At 55.8% G+C, this 22378-nt stretch overlaps 9 protein-coding genes across 9 annotated transcripts; 3 read left to right on the top strand and 6 right to left on the bottom strand.

The window, feature by feature from the left end:
- Positions 1–259: 259 nt before the first annotated feature.
- Positions 260–987, bottom strand: lep3 (lignin medium expressed protein 3; the record flags this gene model as incomplete). Its single annotated transcript, XM_009544427.1, has 2 exons — positions 260–778; positions 841–987. 2 exons carry the CDS (start codon positions 985–987, stop codon positions 260–262), a joined length of 666 nt encoding a protein of 221 aa, XP_009542722.1.
- Positions 988–1230: 243 nt separating this feature from the next.
- Positions 1231–2064, bottom strand: HETIRDRAFT_100517 (uncharacterized protein; the record flags this gene model as incomplete). Its single annotated transcript, XM_009544426.1, has 3 exons — positions 1231–1533; positions 1565–1697; positions 1763–2064. Coding segments are annotated over 3 exons (738 nt in total), but the record flags the coding sequence as incomplete, so codon positions are not given.
- A 2340-nt stretch (positions 2065–4404) lies between these two features.
- Positions 4405–4623, bottom strand: HETIRDRAFT_122344 (uncharacterized protein; the record flags this gene model as incomplete). The annotated part of the gene is made up of 1 exon (XM_009544425.1): positions 4405–4623. One exon carries the CDS (start codon positions 4621–4623, stop codon positions 4405–4407), a length of 219 nt encoding a protein of 72 aa, XP_009542720.1.
- Positions 4624–4790: 167 nt separating this feature from the next.
- HETIRDRAFT_309176 (uncharacterized protein) lies at positions 4791–5015 on the top strand (the record flags this gene model as incomplete). The annotated part of the gene is made up of 1 exon (XM_009544424.1): positions 4791–5015. One exon carries the CDS (start codon positions 4791–4793, stop codon positions 5013–5015), a length of 225 nt encoding a protein of 74 aa, XP_009542719.1.
- Positions 5016–6086: 1071 nt separating this feature from the next.
- HETIRDRAFT_414892 (uncharacterized protein) lies at positions 6087–7459 on the top strand (the record flags this gene model as incomplete). The annotated part of the gene is made up of 6 exons (XM_009544423.1): positions 6087–6133; positions 6199–6327; positions 6389–6644; positions 6731–6804; positions 6873–7251; positions 7310–7459. 6 exons carry the CDS (start codon positions 6087–6089, stop codon positions 7457–7459), a joined length of 1035 nt encoding a protein of 344 aa, XP_009542718.1.
- Positions 7460–7713: 254 nt separating this feature from the next.
- HETIRDRAFT_310986 (uncharacterized protein) lies at positions 7714–9161 on the bottom strand (the record flags this gene model as incomplete). The annotated part of the gene is made up of 6 exons (XM_009544422.1): positions 7714–7800; positions 7871–7957; positions 8017–8433; positions 8502–8718; positions 8800–9048; positions 9103–9161. 6 exons carry the CDS (start codon positions 9159–9161, stop codon positions 7714–7716), a joined length of 1116 nt encoding a protein of 371 aa, XP_009542717.1.
- Positions 9162–14954: 5793 nt separating this feature from the next.
- On the bottom strand, positions 14955–16394 carry HETIRDRAFT_414890 (uncharacterized protein; the record flags this gene model as incomplete). The annotated part of the gene is made up of 2 exons (XM_009544421.1): positions 14955–15668; positions 15783–16394. 2 exons carry the CDS (start codon positions 16392–16394, stop codon positions 14955–14957), a joined length of 1326 nt encoding a protein of 441 aa, XP_009542716.1.
- A 2365-nt stretch (positions 16395–18759) lies between these two features.
- Positions 18760–18975, top strand: HETIRDRAFT_309831 (uncharacterized protein; the record flags this gene model as incomplete). The annotated part of the gene is made up of 1 exon (XM_009544420.1): positions 18760–18975. A coding segment is annotated over one exon (216 nt), but the record flags the coding sequence as incomplete, so codon positions are not given.
- A 1409-nt stretch (positions 18976–20384) lies between these two features.
- On the bottom strand, positions 20385–21608 carry HETIRDRAFT_311161 (uncharacterized protein; the record flags this gene model as incomplete). The annotated part of the gene is made up of 1 exon (XM_009544419.1): positions 20385–21608. The coding sequence occupies one exon, from the start codon at positions 21606–21608 to the stop codon at positions 20385–20387; it is 1224 nt and encodes a 407-aa protein (XP_009542714.1).
- Positions 21609–22378: the final 770 nt, after the last annotated feature.

Raw genomic sequence — 22378 nt, 5'->3', positions numbered from 1 at the left:
AGGTTTGCCCAGCGCCGGCATCGGCATCCGTTATAGAAGGCGACCGGCATGCCGGCCGATGATGCAGGGGTCTGGTCTCCAGTCACGACGAGACCCTCAGTTGACTTTGGCTGTACATTGCAATCACACATCAGCAGCTTGAGCGCAGTGTGATGGGCGCCGTTCGAAGCATCACGGATATATATCCCTCATCGTCTCGGTCGAGACTACACGAGTGAGTACCGTATGATCGCTGGTTTTGAGCTGAGGCTCCACAGACTCAATGGAGCGAGTCTATCAGGAGCACCCAGTCATGGTCGATGCCTCCTCTAGAGGGGGGCTGGTAAGTTTTCGCTCCCTTCAACTCTGCCGACTGCCTCTTTTGCTCCCAAAACTCCCCCGTCCTCGGGTCATACCATCTCTCTGTCCACGTCGCCTTCCCTGAGATTGATGCCGCCGCGCCTAGGCGGGTCAGGTTCACCTGGAAGCTCTCCCCCTGCGGCGCATACACTGCTGCCCAACGTCCCTTGGCGTCCCGCGTGGCGCTCACCCTCTCCTCGCCCTCCCCCAGCGCGCTCGCGACCAGCGTGTTGTCCGGGACCCTGTCGAAGTAGTACTTGCCCGGCCCCAGCGTCTTGTTCGTCAGGAGATTCTGCACGTGGACGAACTGCCCGCTGCCGGGGAGGACGAGCTGTTCTTGCCACGGGGCCACCGCGACGACACCCGCGTACAGCGCCGGGTTCCAGAACTGCCAGACCGACCACGCGCCGTACGTCGCGCCCGCTGCGCCGGAGAATACCTGTCGACGCGGTCGCGATGCACGTCAGCCTCTCCGCCAACAGCGCGAGAGTGGAAACTTACTGCCGTCCAGGCGCCGTTCCTGACGTCGCTCGCGTTCCAGATGCGGGGGCTCGTCGCGTCGATGTTGAAGTACCCGCCCTCGTAGTGGCTCTCGAGGTCCTGGACGGGGATCCTGCCGCCCTTGCGGTGCAGCGAGCTGTTATACATGATCTCCACCGGGACGTAGTTCTTCTGCGCGTCCCACCTCCCCGTCCCGGGCAAAAACCCAGTCGACTCGTGCCCGCTCTGCACCGCGTCCATCTTCAGCCAGCTCGCGTTCGGGAAGGACGAGGAGCCCATCGCGGCGGGCGTCTGCGCGAGCCATTGGTTCGTCGGGTGATAGGTGACGAAGGCGTCCACGCTCGGTCCCCCGCGCGAGGCGTCCCTCTCGGCCTTGAGGAGCCCGCCCACCAGGGCCTCCCAGACGTCGCCCGTGTCCGCGAACGGCAGCCGCCCGATGCCGCCGACGTCCGTCGCCTGCCCCGCGTTTTTCGCGCGCGCGACGTTGTAGGCCGTGATGTTCGTCGGCCACCAGCGGTCCGAGTCTGCACCGACGATCTTAGGCAAGCCGGCGTAGCGCCGGCCGAACCACTCTCCGTAGACGGCTGCGTTGGTGGCGTTGAAGAGGATTGGGGGCCCGTGCCAGCCTGTGGGGCAGGTCAGTGTGTCGAGTCGAGGGAGGGAGGAGGAGAAGCGGAAGCGGAACAAACGTGCCTCCATTGACGTATCTGCCCCATGTCGGCACGATGGCGACGCGCATCCCGCGTTCCGTCGCGCGGTCGATGCACCAGTCGACGTTTGCAAAGTACTCCGGGTTCGGCTTCGTCGGGTCGAGGTCGACGAGCGGAAGTTCGCCGTATCTATTCGGCGCCGTCACGCTGCGCGACGGGATCAGCGGCGCGTCCGCGCTCGACGCGTCGAAACCGAAGAATCGATCACGCACTTGAGTTCCGGGATGGCGACGGTCATGATCACGTTGAATCCCTTGGCTTTGCGGTCGTCGAGGTAGTGGACGACTTCGGACCGGTTGAGACGGTGGAAGAGCTCCCATGCCGTGTCTCCCTGCCAGAAGAAGGGGTTTCCTTGGGCATCTACGACGAAGGTGTCTCGGGTGTAGAGGGCGAGATGGCGCCAGCGGGACGCAGGCTCTGCTGTGTTGCTCTCGGGGACCGAGGTGGCGGCTACGAGCGCGCGCGCTATGGCCGCGGCCGCGAGAACCCAGTGCGCGAGAGGGCGTCGGAGCATCGCAAGGCTTCTCGGATGCAGGAGAGATGTGCGGGGCGAACGGGCAACATTCTGAGAGGGTCTGCGCCTCAGGGATTAAATAGCATTTTTTTTTGCGAATGGTTTTCGGGAGAGGTCGATACCGAGCTGCTCATGTGTCCGTGTCACGATGGTCGATGGCTAGGGCAGCGAGAGGCTGCGGCGGCAGGCCGATCGACTTTCAGGACAGACGTGGGGCCAAATGCAAATTACACTGTTTATCAGGCATGACTGTATTTCCGCATTTCCGTCCATGAGACCAAACGAAGCTTGCGTTCACCAGCTATGAACATATATGCAGGACACTGCTGCTGCTGCAATATCTCGTCGTGGTCAAGTGCGCCTGATCTTACGTGCCATGGAAGAAGACAGCTGACGGAACCGACTGCCGACGAGCACATTGGTCATCAAGCAAGTGGTGGGTGGCGGACTGAAGTGCTGGATCGAGGAGCCCGGGGTATAATCGTGAAAAAATAAGGATTAGCATGCAAGCAAGAAGCCGAAAAAAACAAAATGAAGTCTGTCGGGGCGTTGCGCTGGTGCGACAGGGATGAGCACCGCGGGGGGACGCAGATCGGAGGATCTGGAGTCTGGAGCGAGGGGGACCCGAGGGGCTGGCGGGTGGATTTACTGCATTGGGCGCCTCGAGTTGAGTTGACCACCGACGACTCCCACTTGACTCCCTCTTCGCCGAATTGATTGCTCGCTGTGTTCTCCATCGTGTTTCTACAAAGGCTGGACCTCGTCTTGCTTTTGCTTTCTGCGCGTCTGCAACTCGCCTCATAGCCATACCCCCACCACGAGCAGGTTCCCTTGTCTTTCAAATCAGGTGCGTCTCTGGCACCGTTGGCCACTCATCACGACCTTGCATTAGCCTCGCGTGCGCGTGCGCGTTCCTCGCTCGCACCCACCATACTCACCCACAGACTCAACGTTCAACCCGCAGATTCCCAGCCCCACGATGGACCCGAGCACCCCGCCCCGCTCGCCCGTCCTCGCCCTCTCCGACGTCGTCCACGACTCCGCGACCCTCCCCTCCTTCGCCGACCCACACTTCGCCTACCCCTCCTCCCCGTCCCCGCGCTCCCCGCACACGCCCCCCTTCTCCTCCCGCTCACACAGCCCCCCCTTCCCGTTTCACGCCCTCAAGCACGCGGCCGACGCGGGCTCCCGCCACGACCGCGATGACTGCGACCACGACCGCGACCACGACCACGACGCCGCCGACGCCGAGTTCGACGCGGAGCTCCTCGGGCGCGAGCTCGCGACCCTGCTCAACCAGAACGCGACGGCCGCGAGCGCCGCCCTCCTGAGCGCCGCCGCGCAGCAGCGCCAAGCCCACGCCGAGCGTCAGCGGCGCGCGCAAGCGCCAGCAGCAGCAGCGGCAGCATCATCACCATCAGAAGAATCAGCAGCAGAAACAACAGCAACAGCAACAGCAACAGCGGCAGCGGCAGCAGCAGCGCGCGCGCACGGCCTGCTAGAGCCCGCGGGCGGCGGCGCAGACGAGGCGCTCGAGGGCCTCGGGCTCGACATCGCGGCGATGCTGCAGGCGGCGGCGGCGGACAAGGACCGTCAGGCGGCGCGCGAGACGGAGAAGACGCGCGCGGCGCCCGCGTTTCACTCGCTCAACTTCGACGCGGGCCTCGCGCTCGAGCTCGGGGGCGACGACGACGCGTCTGCGCCTGCCAGGGCCGGCGCGCGGCGGCGCCTCTCGGAGGGATCGCAGTTTCTGTACGAGCGGGACGCCGAGGAGGAGAGCGAGGGTGAGGGCGAGGGCGAGGGCGACGACGGGGAGGAGCGACAGCATCGGAGGAAGCGGCGGAGGCTGAGCAGTGCCGGGGACGGGATGAGCCCCGCGGTCGCTGTCCCGCCCGAATTTGGCGACATCTCGGACATCTTGGACCATCTGGCCCGCTTCGAGCAGCAGCAGCAGCAGCAGCAACAACAACAACAATTACAACTGCAACTACAACAACAACTACAGATACAACAGGCCTCACACACGCACGCTCCTCGACTTGCAGTAGTAGATGGGGATGGCCCGCGCGCGTCAGAGGCTGTGGCCCACCTGACGCCGTTGGTCGAACCCTCCATATCACCGCCCTCGCCGGTCTCATCACCCACACAGGCGTCTGCGTCTGCATCCGCTCCGGCATCAGAAGAACCTGGGAGGCCGTCGAACGCACACCCGCGGCCTCCGCCACTGTCGACCCTGCCGCCCGGACCCACGTTCGATTTTTCGTCTCTGGCGACGACATACCCCGCGGCCGTCCCCTGCCTCGTGCCCGCGCCGCTTGCTGTGCCGCCCCAAACGCGAGCTCAGACTCGGACGGCCTTGCACACGCAGCAGCCGCAGGCGTCCACGTCGACAGCCGGTGCGGCGGCGGCCGTAGGCAGGGTGTCGACGGCGAGCAAGTCGCACGGGCGGAAGAACCGTGGCGGGGACGTGGCGGGGCCCGTAGAGAAGGGGCAGCAGCAGCAGCAGCAACAACACGGGTGCGAGGAGTGCGGAAAGGGGTTCGCGCGCAGGAGCGACATGCTGCGGCACATGCGGATCCACACGGGGGAGCGGCCGTTCACGTGCCCCGAGGACGGGTGCGGCAAGACGTTCATCCAGGTGCGCGCGCTCTGCCCTCGTATCGTGCGACTGACGTTGACGCGACGTGTGGGCGGCGGGGGGGCAGCGGTCGGCGCTGCACGTGCACATGCGGGTGCACACGGGGGAGAAGCCGCACAGCTGCGAGTACCCGGGGTGCACGAAGATGTTCGGGGACTCGAGCTCGCTGGCGCGGCACCGGCGGACGCACACGGGGAAGCGGCCGTACAAGTGCGAGGACCCGCTGTGCGACAAGACGTTCACCCGCCGGACCACGCTCACGGCCCACATGCGCACCCACGACCCCTCCTGGGAGCCGGACCCGAACGTGTGAGCGGCCCTGCAGATCCCCCGTTCGCGCTCCGACTGACATATAGCCGCTTCCGGCCAGGAAATACGACTTCAAGGGGAAGAAGCGCACGCCGAGCGAGGACCCCGCCCACTCGGCATCCTCGGACGAGAACGAGCTCGAGGAGTCCGTCCGCAAGATCTCCGCCCTGCTCGAGCAGTCCGACCCCACCCTCTTCTCGCCCTACCCGCTCAACCCCGCCGCCACCGGCGACGACACGCACCACGACCGGGGCCTCGAGTCGGAGGACGAGCCGGGCGCGGACGAGGACGTGGACGTGGACGTGGACGTGGAGATGGGGGGCGCAGAGACGCCATACGGCGTGGGCGCGGACGCGAGGCTCGAGAGCAGAGTAGCGAGCATCAGCGCCGAGTTTCGGGCCGCGTTTGCTGACGCGGGGGTGGACGAGGACGGGGAGGAGGAGATAGATCAGCTGGAGGACGACGAGGACGGCGGAGGAGAGCCCGCGCGCGAAGGCGGCAGCTCGGCGTCGGCGGGAGAAGAGGGCATCGTGGCTGCGGCGAGCGCGCCGGGGGTGCAGGAAGGGGGCGGGGGCGGGGGTGGGGGTGGGGGCGGGGGCATTGGGTTCGGGATCTGGGACGAGGAGGACGACAGCGACGCGTTCCCGGTGCCGCTGCGGGCGAGGAAGGGGAAGTAAGGGGCGACTTGCAGGGGCTGAGGCTGGTGGTGTCGCGTGTCGTGTGTGTGCGTTTGCCCGTTTTGTCGGCGGTGTCGGTGACTTACTGCGTCGAATGTGCTGTTTGCTGCCCGTGTGGTGTGATAGTCATGGTCTTTGCGCCGGACGCGGGAGGCGGGCCGGGTGGGGAAATGCAGAGCCATCGGTGCGCTGTCACGTGAATACGGCGCCTCCCCGCTCTCGCCGTCTCGCGCTGCTTCTCCCAGGCAGGACAGGCCCCGCCCACACCCGCCGTCCGTGCAGCCCTCTTAAAGCCTCTGAGCCCCCTCTGCCCGAATTCACCCGATCCCCGTCCCCCTCCCCCCTCGTCGTACCCACCCCCACCCCCACCCCCACCCCCACCCCCCGCAGCCCACGCAATGTCAGGAGAGGAACAGGTCAACACAGATCTCATCACCCTCACCCGGTGCGTCTCTCCCGCCCCGCCGCACACCCGCCCCGCCCACACGCTGATCGCACGCGATCCCCCAGCCATGTCCTGAGCGAGCAGTTCCGCCTCGGCGCTGTCGCCACCGGCGACCTCACCCTCCTCCTTACCGCCATCCAACTCACCTCCAAGTTCATCGCCACCAACGTCCGCAAGGCCCGCCTCATCAACCTGTGCGTGCTCCCCTCTTCCCCGCTTCTCCGCGCCCGGCAGCCCCTCCTCACGCGCCCCCAGCGTCGGCCTCGCCGGCGAGACCAACGTCCAGGGCGAGGAGCAGAAGAAGCTCGACGTCCTCTCCAACGACATCATGATCAACGCCCTCCGCGCCTCCGGGAAGACCGCCGTGCTCGTCTCGGAGGAGCTCGAGGACGCCGTCATCATCGAGGACCGCTACAAGGGCAAGTACTGCGTCGTCTTTGACCCCCTCGACGGCAGCAGCAACATCGACGCCGGCGTCAACATCGGCACCATCTTTGGCATCTACGAGATCGTGAGTCCGCCTGCCCGCCCGCCCGCCCGCTGTCCCCGTCGCCGTAGACGTAGAGCTCGAGCTGAGACCCACCTTGCCCCGCACAGGCGAAAGACTCCAAGGGCACGATTGATGACGTCCTCCGCCCGGGCAGCCAGATGGTCGCCGCGGGCTACACGATGTGAGCGGCCTCTCGTGCCCCGAGCGCCCGCACAGGCCTCACCTGTTGACCTCTCCGCGCCCACGCAGGTACGGCTCCTCGGCGAACCTCGTCCTCACGACCGGCAGCGGCGTGAACGGCTACACGCTCGACGCCGCGCTCGGCGACTTCATCCTCACGCACCCGAACATCCGCATCCCGCCGCGCGGGAAGATCTACTCGTTCAACGAGGGCAACTCGATGTACTTCCACCCGCCCGTCCTCGCCTACCTCGACAGCATCAAGTACCCGCCCGCCGGATCCGGCCGCTCGCCCTACTCGGCGCGCTACATCGGGAGCATGGTCGCCGACGTGCACCGGACGCTGCTCTACGGCGGCATCTTTGGCTACCCGGACGACAAGAAGAGCAAGTCGGGCAAGCTGCGGCTGCTGTACGAGGCGTTCCCGATGGCCTTTTTGACGGAGCAGGTGCGTGCACGGCCGGCCCTCTTTTACCTTGGGTTCGCGGTGCTGAGCGGCGACGTAGGCGGGAGGTATCGCGACGACGGGGACGAAACGGATCATGGACATCGTGCCGACGCACATCCACGAACGGTGCTCCGTGTTCCTGGGCAGCAAAGAGGACGTGCAGGACCTGATGAAGTTCTACCGGGCGCCGGAGAACAAGTCGGCGTAGGAAGGGGGGGGTGGGGATTCCTAGACGAAGGGGAAAGACAATGAGAAGCATCAGTCGTTCACACCGTGTATATCATCAGCATTGTATCATGTCTGGATTTCCTTTTTTTCATATAAAAAGCTCATCGCGCGCGAACGGGCGGGCGGGTGGGGTGTGATTGCAATGAGGTATGCGAGGTAACAGTGCTCCAGACAGAAAAAAACAATACGCGATACTTGGCATGCATGGCAGGCTGTCGGGCGGCTCCTCGCCCCTCAGTCTTCCCAGATGTTCACGATCTCGGCCTGGTTCGTCATCACCGCGGCGTCCTTGCGGACGGGGTTGACGCGCGGATACACGAACTGGACGGGCGGGGCGGGGGACGCGTCGGCGGGGCACGGGGCAGGGCAGAGCGCGGGGGACGGCACGCACCTTTTCGTCGTACTCGTGCATGACCTCCGCGGCGATGATCGCGCGATCCTTCAACAGCGCCTGGTACGTCTCCGTCAACGCGCGCAGCTGCAATCGCGCGCGCCGTCAGCCATCGCACGCGGGCACAGAAGCGGGAACACACTCACCTGCGCGCTCACGCCGGCCATCGCGCACGCGACGAGGATCCAGTTGCCCGAGTTCCACGCCGTCCAGAGCAGCGCGTGCACGGGCGAGTACACGCAGAAGAGCGCGAGCTCGCGCGCGTCGGGCGTCCACACCTCGAGCTCCTGCACGCGCCGCGCCGACTCGGCCGCGGAGCTGCGGCTCGCGGCGGACGTCCCGATGCCGAGGAGGAAGCGCCACGCGGCCGCGGCGGCGCGCCATGCCTGCGTGCGCAGGCGGCGCGCGAGCGGCGGGGGGTCTGCGGGCGCGGCGACGAAGCGGGCGTGGGGGGAGGAGACGGGGTCGGGCTGGGCGTGCATGTGGTAGAGCTTGGTGTGCGTGAAGAGGAAGAGGGCGTTGAAGGAGGCGAGCGCGACGAGGAGCGCGGTGACGGGCACGGTCTGGTGGCGGGCGATGCATTCAGAGTCCATAAGAGCGAGTCGGAGAGAGAGAGAGAGAGAGAGCGCACCCAGTCGAACCAGGACACGTCGTTGTCCTCGTGGAACATGTCTTCCCAGCCCACGTCCGTGTCCGGGACGTTGCGCACCTGGGAGACGCGCACGCAAAAATGCAGGAAGTGCATGAGGCCGCCGACGAGCCACGCGGAGGTTTTGGGGGAGGGCAGGGGTACATTGTTCGGGAAGATGGAGATCTCAAAGGCGATGCGGCTCGGGATGGATGTGAGCCTGGCGTGTGCGGCGTGACGTCAGCCGTGCGCTCGAAGGATGCGAGACGAGGCGCGCGAGAAGGGGGGACGGAAAGCGCACCGTTCGCACAAGCTTTTCTTGCGCACCACGCGCTTGGTGGGTGCGCCGAGTGTGCCGACGCCGGCCTCGCTCTTGCGCGCGGCCTTGCGCTTTGCGATGACGGGGGACGGATAGGGCGGCGGGCGGTGTGAGCGGGCGGCCTCCCAGTCGAAGGGCCTGCTCGCGGAGAGCGAGGGCCCGAGGAGGGGCGATGTCGCGATCGGGTACGCGGTGCGCTTCGGGGTCGAGGGCTGGGTGGCGGGGGTGGCTCTGGCGGCGGGGGAGGCGGGGGAGCTGCGGTGGGACGAGGGCGCGGAGGCGGACTGGCGCGGGGAGGAGACGGCGGTCGCGTTGTTGGTCTGGGCGAGGCGGCGGAGGTCCATCGTGGCCGTCGTCTGCCTTCACCTCGCCTGCGCGACCCAAAAGGCCCTCGTCACGTGGCGGTCACGCCTCCTCGCACACGCGTGTTCAACAACGGCTATTGTGCATTGGTCACAAGGCTATACTATGCTAGAGCTGTATCTACAAGCACATTGGTCACTTGAGTTAAGAGCCATCAGACTCTACAAGGTCAACATGACATACTAGGATTAGAGTGTGCCATCATCTTGTTCTTGTACCTGATCCCAGATGTAAACTCAGCATATATAAGTCTGTTCCTCTCTACCACTGGCCACAGATCCCAATGAGCCTTGCAAGATCACTCAATAAATAGCATTACTTACTATAGATCTTTCTTAGCTCACTCTGATACAGGTTAGCCCTGCAGAGCTTGTAATCAGAAGGGCCTAGCTCAATCAATAGCAGATGCATGACCTTGCCAGTGTCCAGAGGCTACTCAATAGGTTCCAGTGCAACTTTAGTATTTGCCAACTTAGTCTTAGTTGTAGATGCTATAGAGTCACTGCTTGTCCTGGAGGAGCTGTTGCTCATTGTGGTGGGAAGAAGTGAACCTGTCAAGCTAAGGTTTATATTGTTATGTCACTGGCATTTGCCTTTATCTTTAAATTCCTGTCCCATCAGCCCAAATCCCAGATACTCATCAACAGATCATTGAGGTTGAGTACTTATAGTACACAGTCTATATGTATGACAAAATTCACAATAGACAACTCATGATACATGAATCCACCCATATCATAGGTAGAAAGTACTCTGTACTCTTGCCTATGAAAAATATCTGAATGGCAATTGCTAAGCTACTGTAATGGCACTTTTGAGCATAGCTGTATATTAGCTGTATGTCTAACAAAAACATGACAATTCTTAAAAATATACTGGTGCATAATATATAATATTCACATCCCATATATTAAATTATTTGAAAATTTGAGTCAATTTAAAGCTTTTGTGGTAAGATCTTTCTCTATATAGCAGAAAACAGACCCTCCTAGAAAGAGTGGTCAACCAAAGATGATTCTGAATAAATAAAAATCTAAATATATTTGACAGGCTTCTTTATATATGTTATTTGTTATATACAGAATATAAAGCCAGAAAGAGCTGATTATATTGGCTGTTCTCTTCAAGAACATATATAACAATATGATAACCAGGGCCTTGAATGATTATAGACCACTGCTACTGTAAATGTTACTAAAAATCACGGATATTACTTCAAGATGACTCTATGAGCATAAATAATATGTATTCAAACACTACTAGCCCTCAACAGGTCTGCTCTACACTGACTGATTAGATGGTAAACTTGTCATGGGTATATATTAAGACACTATTTATTGATACAGCATTCTCTCATTTTCTTATAAGATGATTTGTTGATGTAGCATTCTCTTACCTTTTTATAAGATGTGTGGCTGAGATGTTATACAAAGAGGTCTGTTAAATATATTTAATTTTTTATTTATTCAGAATCATCATTAATTGACCACTTTTTTGGAAAGGTCTGTTTTCTACTATATAGATGAAAGATCTTACCACAAAAGCTTTAAATTGACTCAAATTTTCAAATAATTTAATATATGGGATGTGAATAACATACATTATGCACTAGTATATTTTTAAGAATTGTCATGTTTTTGTTAGACATATAGCTAACATATAGCCATGCTCAAAAGTGCCATTGCGGTAGCTTGGCAATTGCCATTTAGATATTTTTTTGCAGGCACAAGTACCTAAAATAGTTACTTATAGTTAATTCTGCTGGTTTGGAGTCATGAAGCAGACATGGAATCAGAGGAGGCACTAAATATGGATCTGTCATTATCATAACCAAATGTACTTATCACATGCTCCATTCACATTATATATTGGCTGCTGTTACGACTGCTCGTCGGTAACCCCAAGAGTAGGAGGTTCTTCCCTAGGTCACTCGTGGAGGATGTGTGGAACGGCGGTCTCGACTGTACGTGTAGCACAGGAGCCAGAAGTGTATTGCGATATAGCAATGAAGACTGCAGTAGGAAGACTACAGTGGATGAGGGTGCTGTGGTAGGAAGACCACAACGAACGAAGAGAATAGACTGAAGAACCTCAGCCTACTCTATGGGCCTTTTATACTACTTTAGGAAGTAGGGCGTGAGAATACCATATATGTATCCGTAGGTATACTCTAAGTCGTTTTCTCTCAATAACGACTACTCTTGTGTTTCTCCGTTAGTCTCCTTCCGGCCAGGAAAGACTAGGAGCTCAATGCCCGATGTGTGAGTAGTTTGTAAGGCGGCGTTCCATGCCCGCTATGCAATAGGCCCGTGATACTCGACCAACGATAAGGTGATCCGTTGGGAGAGGATGACCAAGGTTACTATCTGTACCTTGTTTGTACGCCTCACAAGTGAGGCCGCTTGATATTTGTGATGATCGTGTAGGAATAGACCGCCGTTAAGGCCCGACAGAACGTGATCATAACAATACCCCCTTTCTACGTCCTATTCGCCTGGTAGGACAGCGCTTTGCGCTTCATCGCCACTCCATATACGATTTGCTTTCTTGATCCAAAAACGGTCTCCGGATGCGTCTTCCGGGACATGACTTCGTTTTCTGGGAGGAAGACCAACTTACGTCGTTTGATCCTCTAGGAGTTTTCCATCTCCGTTGAGCTGTTTGTTTGTCGAGTCATGAGGGTACCAAACCTCCACTCTATAGGATGTTCTTCCTTCACCCTTCGGTTGTTGTGATCTTTCCTGGGTTCTCAAGCCAGGATGTCAGTCCGGTCGACGCCGGACAGGTGTCAAGAAAGGCGTATGGATGCGAGTGGTGTGTGGATGAATAGAAACTCTAGCATGTGGGTTCCATTTCGTGTCATCAGGTTCTTCTTCTTCCTTCTCCGAGGGCCAAACCTCAGTGTTTCCAGGATAGTCGTTATCCTCGTGATTTTTGTTGTTCCTCTTGGCGTTCAGAGGATGGCATCCACGGGCAAGTAGGTTGATCGCTTTACAAAGGCTTAGGCCTACTTCCCCAGACTACCATCTTAACGTCCCAAGCAGTATCGCTCCCATACGGTGAGCTCATCTCCGGTGAGGTTGCAGCCATAAATCCCAAGCAGTATCGCCCCCATACGGTGGGCTCATCTCCGGTGAGTTAGTTCGACGTCTAGAGTTTGTTTGATTCACTATGCGTATTGGGTTTGAGGCAAGGATGTGAAGAGAATTAGACTTGAAGGGTGCCGTAAGGAGTAAGGAGGAGTCTGACTCCTTCCCCAGATCGGCCTGTTCGCTTGCACGAATGGACATTAAGACCACAGCTGATATATTTGTCGGGTTGCGAGATATATCCACGACTAGCAGTTTAAACATCTTGCTGGACGTTCCGTAGTTTATCGTCGTTGCGGACGACAGTAGTTTTACATCGTTTCGGATGTATTAAGGCGCCCTGCGCTGCCTTGTAGTTTACTTCTAGGTCATTTGCAGACCTTCTTCATCATCAACATGGAGTATCTGTGGGGAAAGATGTTTCTGCACGCCGGACCATTCATCGGTTATGTGCATAGGGCCCTAGACCAGACCTTATCCCGCAGATCTCCACTGAGGCATGATGGGAACGGTTTATACTATATCAAACCGGATAACTTATACGTCTCAATATTAGGAGACCGCTCAGTTTAATGCCGTGAGGTAGGCATCCTCGCAGTTTAACGCCATGCGATAGGCGAGCTATCGTCTGACTATGTCCCTCGAGTCACGATAGGCTTTTCCTTCCGAGGATGAAGGTAGTTTAACGTCATCTCGGACGTTGTCGACACATTCTCGTCAAGAATGATGTCGACCGATGATCCCTATACTGAAAAGGGATGAGTAGTTTAACGTCTTCTCGGACGGTTGATGACCATGGTCTTGGTCAACAACCACAACTCCTATTCGGTAAGGAGCATCGTAGTTTAGTGTCATTGCGGACCGATTGACAGCATGGCGGTCAATCCACAACTCCTATGCGGTAAGGAGCAAATAGTTTTCCATCATTGCGGACGCATTGGTGTCCAGGGGATTGGACATCAATGACAACCCCTAGGTCCAGGGGCACTAGTTTAACGTCGTCGTGGACGCGCGGTATCTTGTCAAGATCGCCACGCACAATCCCTGTTCTTGAAGGGACAAGTAGTTTAACGTCTTCTCGGACGCGTGGGGATAACCTTGATTTCCACCACGCACGATCCCTATGCTTAAAGGGACAAATAGTTTATCGTCATTTCGGACTAGGAGACATCCCAATCTTGAGACACATCCTAAGATCCCTAGAACGAAGGGACGATAGTTTTACATCATCTCGGATGCCCGTAGTTTTCCGTCGTTGCGGACGTCGATGCCATTGGCCTCGAACAATCCCTATGTGGAAAGGGACAATAGTTTAACGTCATCGCGGACGTTGTTTCGCCACAAATATTGTGGAAAAACAATGCTTAGTTTAACGTCGTCCCGGACGCTTCGTAGTTTATCGTCGTTGCGGACGAGACCTAGTTTTACGTCGTTGCGGACGATTGGCGGAATAGACTTATGAGTGGCCCCCCTCTTGCCGTTCTTCCGCTATATGGGCCAGACAAGAGTCGCGTGATCTAGTCCCTTCCTACTAGATCTTCGACTCGAGGCATGTGTCCTAGTTGCCTCCTGACTAGGTCTTGGAGCGGAATTTCTTGTACTTCGACTCCAGGACTAGACTGAGCGCTCCATGAAGAGATGCTTGCTCTTCCATGTCCCAGACCCCTCGCTTGGATTTGAACCAAGACGACCCGATATTCTTTTACCGAAAAGCGAGTGAATATCGGAAGCGCTTTGACCTCTTACAGGCAGGGTTCTGCGACGCGGATCCTCCCGAAAATCCACGCTTCACCAGAATGCAACCACGCTCCTTGGGTCAACAGTAGTTTTACGTCATCTCGGACGAGGATAGTTTTCCGTCATTTCGGACGAAGACTAGTTTAACGTCATTGCGGACCCTAGTAGTTTATAGTCATTGCGGACCAAGCCTTTGGTAGTTTTACATCGTTCCGGATGTTTTTTATGGCCTCGCATCATTATAGGAAGACTTGTGAGGTAGAGGCGGCCCGCTCTCTACATCATCTCATGCGCCAGCTGTAGGATCCCCTAATGCGGAAACAATCCTGTAAAACGGGAGATCCAAAGTGGGACGTCCCAAAACACCAGTCAGACCTTGACTGTGAGGGTTCACTTAACGAGTTGTGCATCATAATTTCTTGACTTGGACTTGCAACCGGTTATGTATGGGCACTTCGCTGTACCAAGGTGAAGAGCCGGCTTGTCGACACCTACGAGTAGAGTATATGTCATGTAGAGGGTTCCCTAATGCGGAAAAAACCCTGTAAAACTGAGGATCCAAATGGGACGCTCGATGCATCTGTCAGATTAACTCCTTGACAGCGAGAATGTGAAAGGTTCCGCCGTAGGTCGTACGTGGAATTATGCCCGCTGTTGTCCTTGATTCGTACCATCATTTGAACCTAGGACTAATGGTCAGGTACTTCCCCTGCCTTCTTATCTTTTCACAGTTTTAAGACATGCAGGTCCGATAGTTTAGACGTCATTCCGGACGCGGGGTAGTTTAACGTCTCTTTCGGACGAGGTCGTACAGTTTAACGTCTTGAGGGACGATCCTAGTTTTACGTCGTTGCGGACGAACAATAGTTTAAGGTCATTTCGGACCCTAGTAGGGGTAGGAGTTCCTCAACTTCCTTACCCCCTTTCTCGCTCCGCGATGGCCCTTCTCTAGTAGTCATAGGGTCCTTGGTACCCATCGCCTCCTTCATCAGGCCGATAATACGGATCGGCGTCGTCGTAGTTTCCCGGGTCATCTAAAGCATCCCATGCATCGAGCTCGGATCGAGTCCAAGAGCGATTTCTTCTAGCCTCCGAATCAGTGCGGTGAGTTCTGCGGCTACTTCGGTTATTCTGTCCCTCGTCTGTACGAAATCGAGCACTAGGAGGAGGCGTTCCAGGCCGGTGTCGAACACTCCCGCCAGTAGTTGTTCCGCGGCGGAGGGTTGCCTGGGTTCCTCGACTTCTTCTTCCCTCGTTTCTTCGATAGACGGGCGGTTCCTCCTCGTCGGTGCCCCCATGGGATAAGGGAAGATTTCGTACCCGGTGAGAGGGGGACATCGTGGGATTGCTATGTGTTGGGCGACTTTCCCGTGGCCTCGGTGGAGGGCGTTCCACGACCGTGCGCGGAGCCCTTCTTGGATTTGGTACAGCCGTGGGACGTTCTCCGGGACGTGGTACATTCCAGACAACAACGCGGAAAGGGTCGGTCCTATTTGGTTGGACGGCGCCCAGTTCTCCGGTGAAGAGGAGAGCTGGAAGGAGCTCTCTGTTGACATACTGGGAGAATTTGTCGGGATGGATGAGGAGAGCTCGTGGTCGTCCGTCGTTATGTTCATACCAAGAGGCGGTGTCAGGGTCTGTTTGGAGGGCGAGTCCTCTGATCTGGAGACTGGCACTAGCCAGTCATCGAGGTATGCCGCTATGCTCATTCCCGGGTTGCCCTGCGGCGAAGTTAGCGAGTCGTTGTAGAGCCATGGCTGTGGCCATTTGTATTACCGCGGAGATAGTGCTTCGCTGGAGGAGCGCGTCCGCGTGTCGCTCCAATTCTCTGGCGTGAGGATTTGTACCAAGGGTAGTTCTTCCCATGGAGCGGGGAATCTGTCCACCAGTTGGTACTGGTGGAGGTGTAGCTCCCTGTATAACTGGTATCGAGTTAATTTCTCCATGGCTTGGGAGTTGAGCTGCTGTTCTTGCTCGTAGTCCCGAGGGACCTGCAGCTCCAACGTTCGCCGCGATTGTAGCAGGAGGTGGAACTCCCATTGGTACTTCGTCAGAGCCCGGTGGGTTTCTGTCATCAGGGTTTTCATTCCGTGATGCATCTCGTGGGGGCCCCTGGGATGACGGTCGGCGAGTTCTTTCCCTTTCTTTGAACTTGGCGTAGTCCTCGGCGTCGTCATCTGAGAAGTTATTGAGGTGTGGAGTGAGGGTGACGATGGCGGGCTCTGGATGGTGAGGGCTGGTTCCTCTATCAATTCGTCCAGCATTGCTTGGGTGAGGACTGGTTCCTCTATCCATTTGTCCGATGTCTGGATTGGACACCATAAGGACGACATCGGGGGAGGAGTTTCTGGATGGTGATGAAGCATCGTGGTCTTCGTGAAGGAGCATTTGGGTGAAAGAGAAGGAGCTTTGGGAAAAGTGGGGAAGATGTGGGAGGATGGTCTGTTTAGAGCTCTCCGGACGCTCTTTTATAGACTTTTCCTTCCGCCTTTCAGGGTGCTCCCGGACGAGGTTTATCGGGGTATTGGTCATGAAACTCCTTCATAGCTTCTTCCGCTGTCCCTTTTAGGAGAGTGTAGGGTTCCCAGGTGTTGTCTGCCTCGGGATATCCCATCCATTTGACCAAATATTTGGTTCCCCGTCCTTGTTTCTTTGAGTCCACGATCATTTCTACTTCGTAATGTTCTTCATTGTTTAATACCTCCGGCAATGGTCTGGCGAAGTTTTCTCCGTGTGCCTCGGTTTCCCTATACTTGGTTAGCGTTGTGGCGTGGAACACCGGGTGGATTCTCCATTGTTGGGGGATTTGAAGTTTGTATGCCAGGGTTCCTATTTTCGCCAATATTTTAAAGGGGCCATACCTCCTAGGAGCGAGCTTGAACTTTGGATGGGTTGTCCGGATATGGGTTCCTTCTAACCATACTTGGTCTCCTTCTTTCCATTGAGGGAGTTTCCTGTGGAGATCCCGGTCCTTGGCGTAATTGCTGGCTATTTGTAGGCTGGCTGTGGCTTCTTCCTGGACTTCTGTGATCACCTTAATGCGTTCAGCTACCGCGGGTACCTTTGTCTCCAGCGCAGTGTCGGCTGAATAAGGGGGGTTGAACCCGTATAGCACTTCGAAAGGAGATTTTCCAGTGGCTGAATGTTTCCGCGTGTTGTGCGAGAATTCGGCAAACGGCAAAAGGTCCACCCAGTTATCTTGGTGGTAATTGCAGAACGTTCTCAGGAACTGTTCGATCTCCTGGTTTACTCGTTCTGTTTCTCCGTCCGTCTGGGGATGATAAGCCGTGCTGAGAGCGGCGGTGATTCCTAGCCGTTTCCAGAGTTCTCGGGTGAACTTGGCCGCAAATTGAGGGCTGCGATCGGATACTATTTTGGTCGGCAACCCATGTCTACTGAAAACGTTGTTCTGGAAAAGCGCGGTTGTTTCTTCTGCCGTGATCGTTTTCTTGCATGGGGTGATGACTATGCCTTTGGACAGACCTTGGTCCACTACCACGTTGATTGAGTCGAAACCCTTGCTTTCGGGTAGATCCGTGACGAAATCTGTCGAGATGAAACGCCAGGGGACGTTGGTGGTTTCCAAAGGGTGGATAGGAGGGTGCGTCTTGTGCATCAGATTCTTGGTTGATTGGCATACCGCACATCCGTCCACGTATTCATGGATGAACTTTGTCATGTTTTGCCACCAATAGTGTCGTTGTACCAATTCCAACGTTTTTGTTCTCCTCGGGTGTCCTACCGCGGGTGCGTCGTGATGCGTTTTGACAATAAGTCTTCGTATGGCATCGTCTTTTGGGACGCATATGTGGCCGTTTCGTCTGGTGATTCCGTCTTCGTGTGTCCAGTGTCCCAGTAATCCTCTCATTCCTTGTGGCCCTACTCGCAAGAGCTTGGCGAGGGCTACCCTTGTCAGGGCATCGTGTTCCGATTTTGAGCATCGGATGAGGGAGATGAGGTCCGAGGATGCCATTTCTGTGGACTTGATATGCCGTGTCGGGGACGGTTCTACCAGTGTTTTGTCAGATTTGTTGAAAAGGTTGGCCGGGAGCAAAATTTGAGCTTTGTTGTCAGATTCCACCCCCTCACTTAGATCTGGACGCCTGGACAGAGCATCGGAATGATTTGTTGACCCCGCTTTATAGCTGAGCGTGAAGTTGAATCTGCTCAAATAAAGGCTCCAACGGGCGTGTCGTCGTGAGAGATCTCGCGCCGTTTGGAAGTGTTCCAGGTTCTTGTGATCTGTCCAGATCTCGAATGGGTGTCGTGCACCTTCGAGGTAGTGGTTCCAGTGTTCCAATGCTTTTATGATGGCCAGGAGTTCGCGATCGTGGACGTCGTAGTTCCGTTCTGCTGGTGAAAATGACCCGGAAAGGAATGCAACTGGGTGCCAGTCGCCATCTTTTCCTTCTTGCAGGAGGGTGGCTCCGTAAGCGATTAGTGAGGCGTCCGTTACTAGTCGATATGGATGCATGGGGTCCAGGTAATTCAGAACGGGTTTGCTGATAAATGCCCTTTTTAATCGTTCGAAGGCTTCCTGGCACTTCGAAGTCCAGTTCCATTTTGCATCCTTTTTGGTGAGGTCGTGCAGAGGTCGCGCGATAAGGGAGAACTTATCGATGAAACGCCTGTAGAAGTTTCCTAGACCTAAAAAGGAGCGAATGTCTCGGACGGTGCATGGGACTGGCCAATCTTGTATAGCGTCCACCTTTGAGTCTTCCATTGCGACATGGTCTTTTGAAATTGTGTATCCCAGATATTGGAGTTTTTCTTTATAAAACTCGCACTTTTCTGGCTTCAGATAGAGGTCGTTGTCGCGCAAGATCTGGAAAACTTGGTTCAGGATCTGGATGTGTTCCGCCATGTTTTTGGAAAAGATGAGGATGTCGTCCATATATACGGTTATTTTCCAGGCCGTGATGAGTTCTCTGAAGATCATGTTCATCATGGCCTGGAAGGTGGCTGGTGAGTTGGTAAGGCCGAAGAACATCACCGTGGGTTCGTAAGAGCCCAGCGGAGTGATGAAAGCTGCCTTCCACTCGTTGCCCTTCTTGATTCGTATATTGTTGTATCCCCACCGTACATCCAATTTGCTGAAAATGGTGGCCCCTTTGATCACGTCCAATAGTTCTTGGATTAGTGGAAGGGGGCACACATTTGGGATGGTGTACGAGTTCAAATGGCGATAGTCCTGTACCGGGCGCAGTTTTCCATCTTTCTTTCCTATAAAGAAAAATGGGGCTGCCGTTTGTGAGGTGGATCGACGGATGGTCCCCCGAGTGAGGTGTTCCTTGATGAATTTCCCTAGTTCATCATGTTTTTCTGGGCTCAAGGCGTAGATTTTTGGTACTTGAGGTTTGAAAGTCGGTTTCAGGTCTATAGCGTGGTCCCAGTAAGTGTGCTCTGGGAGTCGCTGCGACTTTCGTTCGCTAAAGATGTCCAAAAATTCGTGATGCGCCTTGGGGACTCTTTCCTTTAGATTGGTGACGACGATTTCGTCCTCCAAGTCCTGGTCGAAGCTGGCAAATCCTGATGGTTCGGGAGCCAGTTTCCGAATAACTGGTTCCTCTATGGCCTGTTTTCCTGAGTTTTTATGTGGGAGATCAGGTTCTCCCCCGTTTGGTGAAAGAGATAGTTTGGCTTGAGCCTTTCGTTTCTCTTCTGCGTATTTCCTTATGTCCTGTAGGAGCCATTTCCTTTTGAGGTATGCTCGTAGTTGGACACCAAACGTTCCGCTATGATCGCGGAGTCCTACATCTTCCGATAATCTTCGGAGGTGCTCTAGGCGCTGTTTTTCGCGCTCGTTAATGCGTGGTTTGTGCCGTGGCTCCACGTCTGATAACTGCCTATTGTTTTGCGGTTCTTCCCTTGCCCTAGTGAACCCATGTGGTTGCTGGCATTTTTGGGGGCACCGATCAAAGTGCACTTCACGTCGCCTCCACTCGATGGAGGGGTCGTGGTATTTCAACCAATCTGTTCCTAGGATAAGGTCGTCTTTCCCTAGATTGGAGATAAACATCTGGACGCGCTCAGTATGTGTTCGTCCCCTGATGTCCCGAATGGTGAGGTTCACATCCAAGGCTGATCGGATGAGACCTGCTTTATTAATGGTGTCATCGACGTTCCGGACGCGAATGGGGTTGTTGAGTGTGTAGGTGGGAAAGCGATGTCTCCTGACCCAAGTTTCATTTACTATAACCCCCTCGCATGCCGAGTCGATGGTTGCCTTTGCTCCAGCGTATTGACTCCTGTTTGATACTTTCACGTTCAGGCGTATGGGAGTGATGATACGGTCGTTCATTGCTCTGATACGAATACAAGTGCGGGCATCAAACTCGGGTCGTCCTTGACCTCTCTCCTTCGCTGGTGAGGGAGAGGTCAGGAAAAACACTCCACGTGTCCCAAGATTACTTCTCTTGCTTCATCTTCTCCTAATTCTCCGAGCACTGCTCTGATTCGAGCAGAATGACTGACGCTTCCGTCTCCCCGTTGTCCGTTAGGTAACATAGCGCGTTGCCCATGGTTCGTTTGGGGTCGTCCGGATGGGGCAGAGTAAGGACGTTCCATCGAAGGACCAGGTTGTGGTACCCGCTGGTCATTGCGAGGGACATCCTCTGTCTCCACTCCTCGATATATTCCCGCTTGGTTTCCCATAGCGGGTGCGTCGTCTTCTCCCTCCAAATTAACCGCGCGGTTTCCTCTCCCTGTCGTACCCAAGCGTCTCTTCGAGTTTCCTCGAATTGGTGGAACGCCTCTGCGGGCCGACCAGCAGTTAGCGCCAGAGTGTCCTATCTTTCCACAATTCGAACAAGAGGTGGTTCGCTTGCCGTCAAATTTTCTTTTTTGACTTTGGGCGTTACGCTTCTTGGTAGCGTCAATGTCCATATCGACCACCTGATTATTCATTTTTCGAGGAGCGTTTGTGGAGTTATAGCGGATAGCAGGTTGGGAATGGAAACGGTTTAGATAGTCGCTACGGAAGGAGGTGGAGTTGGCGAGGATGACCTTTTGAGCAGATCTGGCTCTGAGTCGTCCGTCTATTTCGCAGGCTGTATTGATCCAATCCTGAATGGTGTCTTTTGGCTGTACTTCTTTGTCATATATTTTGTCCATGACGCGCGGGTCTAACCCGCGTTGGAAGTAAGGGACTTGTTCCTTGTCAGAGATGTCTGCATCGGCGGCGATGAGAATGAATTGGTTGGAGTATTCATCAACCGTCATTCGTCCTTGGGAGAAAGCCATGAGTGCGCTTCGCGCCTTGTCGGTCTTGCCCGTCTCCCTAAATTGGAGCTTGAACTTTGTTAAAAAGTCCCTCCAGGTGCCTAGATCAGTAGGAGGGTCCGCTCCTACTGATTTGAGGAGGAAGTTCTCGGCCCAAGCTCCTGCCGTGCCATATCTCATGCATGAGAGCACCAGGGATATCTTGTCTTGATCGGTCTTGTACCGATCGGATTCTGCTGCGAAAAGAAGGAGGCATTGGAGCATGAATTTCTGGGATTCAATGCGGTTGCCTGTGTAGTTGTCTGGGAGTTTGACTTTTCCTCTTCCGGGTTGTACTGTCGCGGAAGGGGGGTCTGTAGAAGTCGAAGCTTGTCCCGACATGTTGGCGAGCGGTTCGTTTCGGGTATTGATCGGTGTTTGGTCTGGTGAGTCGGAGTCTGATTCTGAGGTTGTTTCCTCTTGCTCCGAGTCTTCGGGGATTACCGGCGCCGGTTCCCTGTATTGTGGGGCTAGTTCCCACTGAGCTTCTGTTTCGTTCCAAATATCCTCTTCTTCTGTTCCGTCTTCAAGGGTGAAGTAATAACGCCCGTTTCGGTATGAGCAGTTATCGTAATTTGGAGGGGCGTATCTGTTGTTGTCTTCGTAGACCCAGAAGTCCCCTTCGCGCCGGATCGGGCGATTGTTGTGATGGAGTTGGTTATTGATACGTCTAGTGCCGGGTGGATATTCCTGGCCTAGGTCTTGCTCCAGAGTGTGTGCAGTAACGCTCTCTTAATGGGGGTCTATTGTCCCCACCAAGGAAGGTTATGAGAGAGAGTGTGGCAGCAAGCTAGTGCGAGCAAGGTAGGGGCAGAAGAGTCTATTCTAGTGTTACGACTGCTCGTTGGTAACCCCAAGAGTAGGAGGTTCTTCCCTAGGTCACTCGTGGAGGATGTGTGGAACGGCGGTCTCGACTGTACGTGTAGCACAGGAGCCAGAAGTGTATTGCGATATAGCAATGAAGACTGCAGTAGGAAGACTACAGTGGATGAGGGTGCTGTGGTAGGAAGACCACAACGAACGAAGAGAATAGACTGAAGAACCTCAGCCTACTCTATGGGCCTTTTATACTACTTTAGGAAGTAGGGCGTGAGAATACCATATATGTATCC

Source organism: Heterobasidion irregulare (genome assembly GCF_000320585.1).
Source record: "Heterobasidion irregulare TC 32-1 unplaced genomic scaffold scaffold_02, whole genome shotgun sequence".
In the NCBI taxonomy this organism is placed as follows: domain Eukaryota; kingdom Fungi; phylum Basidiomycota; class Agaricomycetes; order Russulales; family Bondarzewiaceae; genus Heterobasidion; species Heterobasidion irregulare.
Note: the sequence above shows the minus strand (reverse complement) of the source record. Positions and strands in the feature narration are given on the sequence as shown.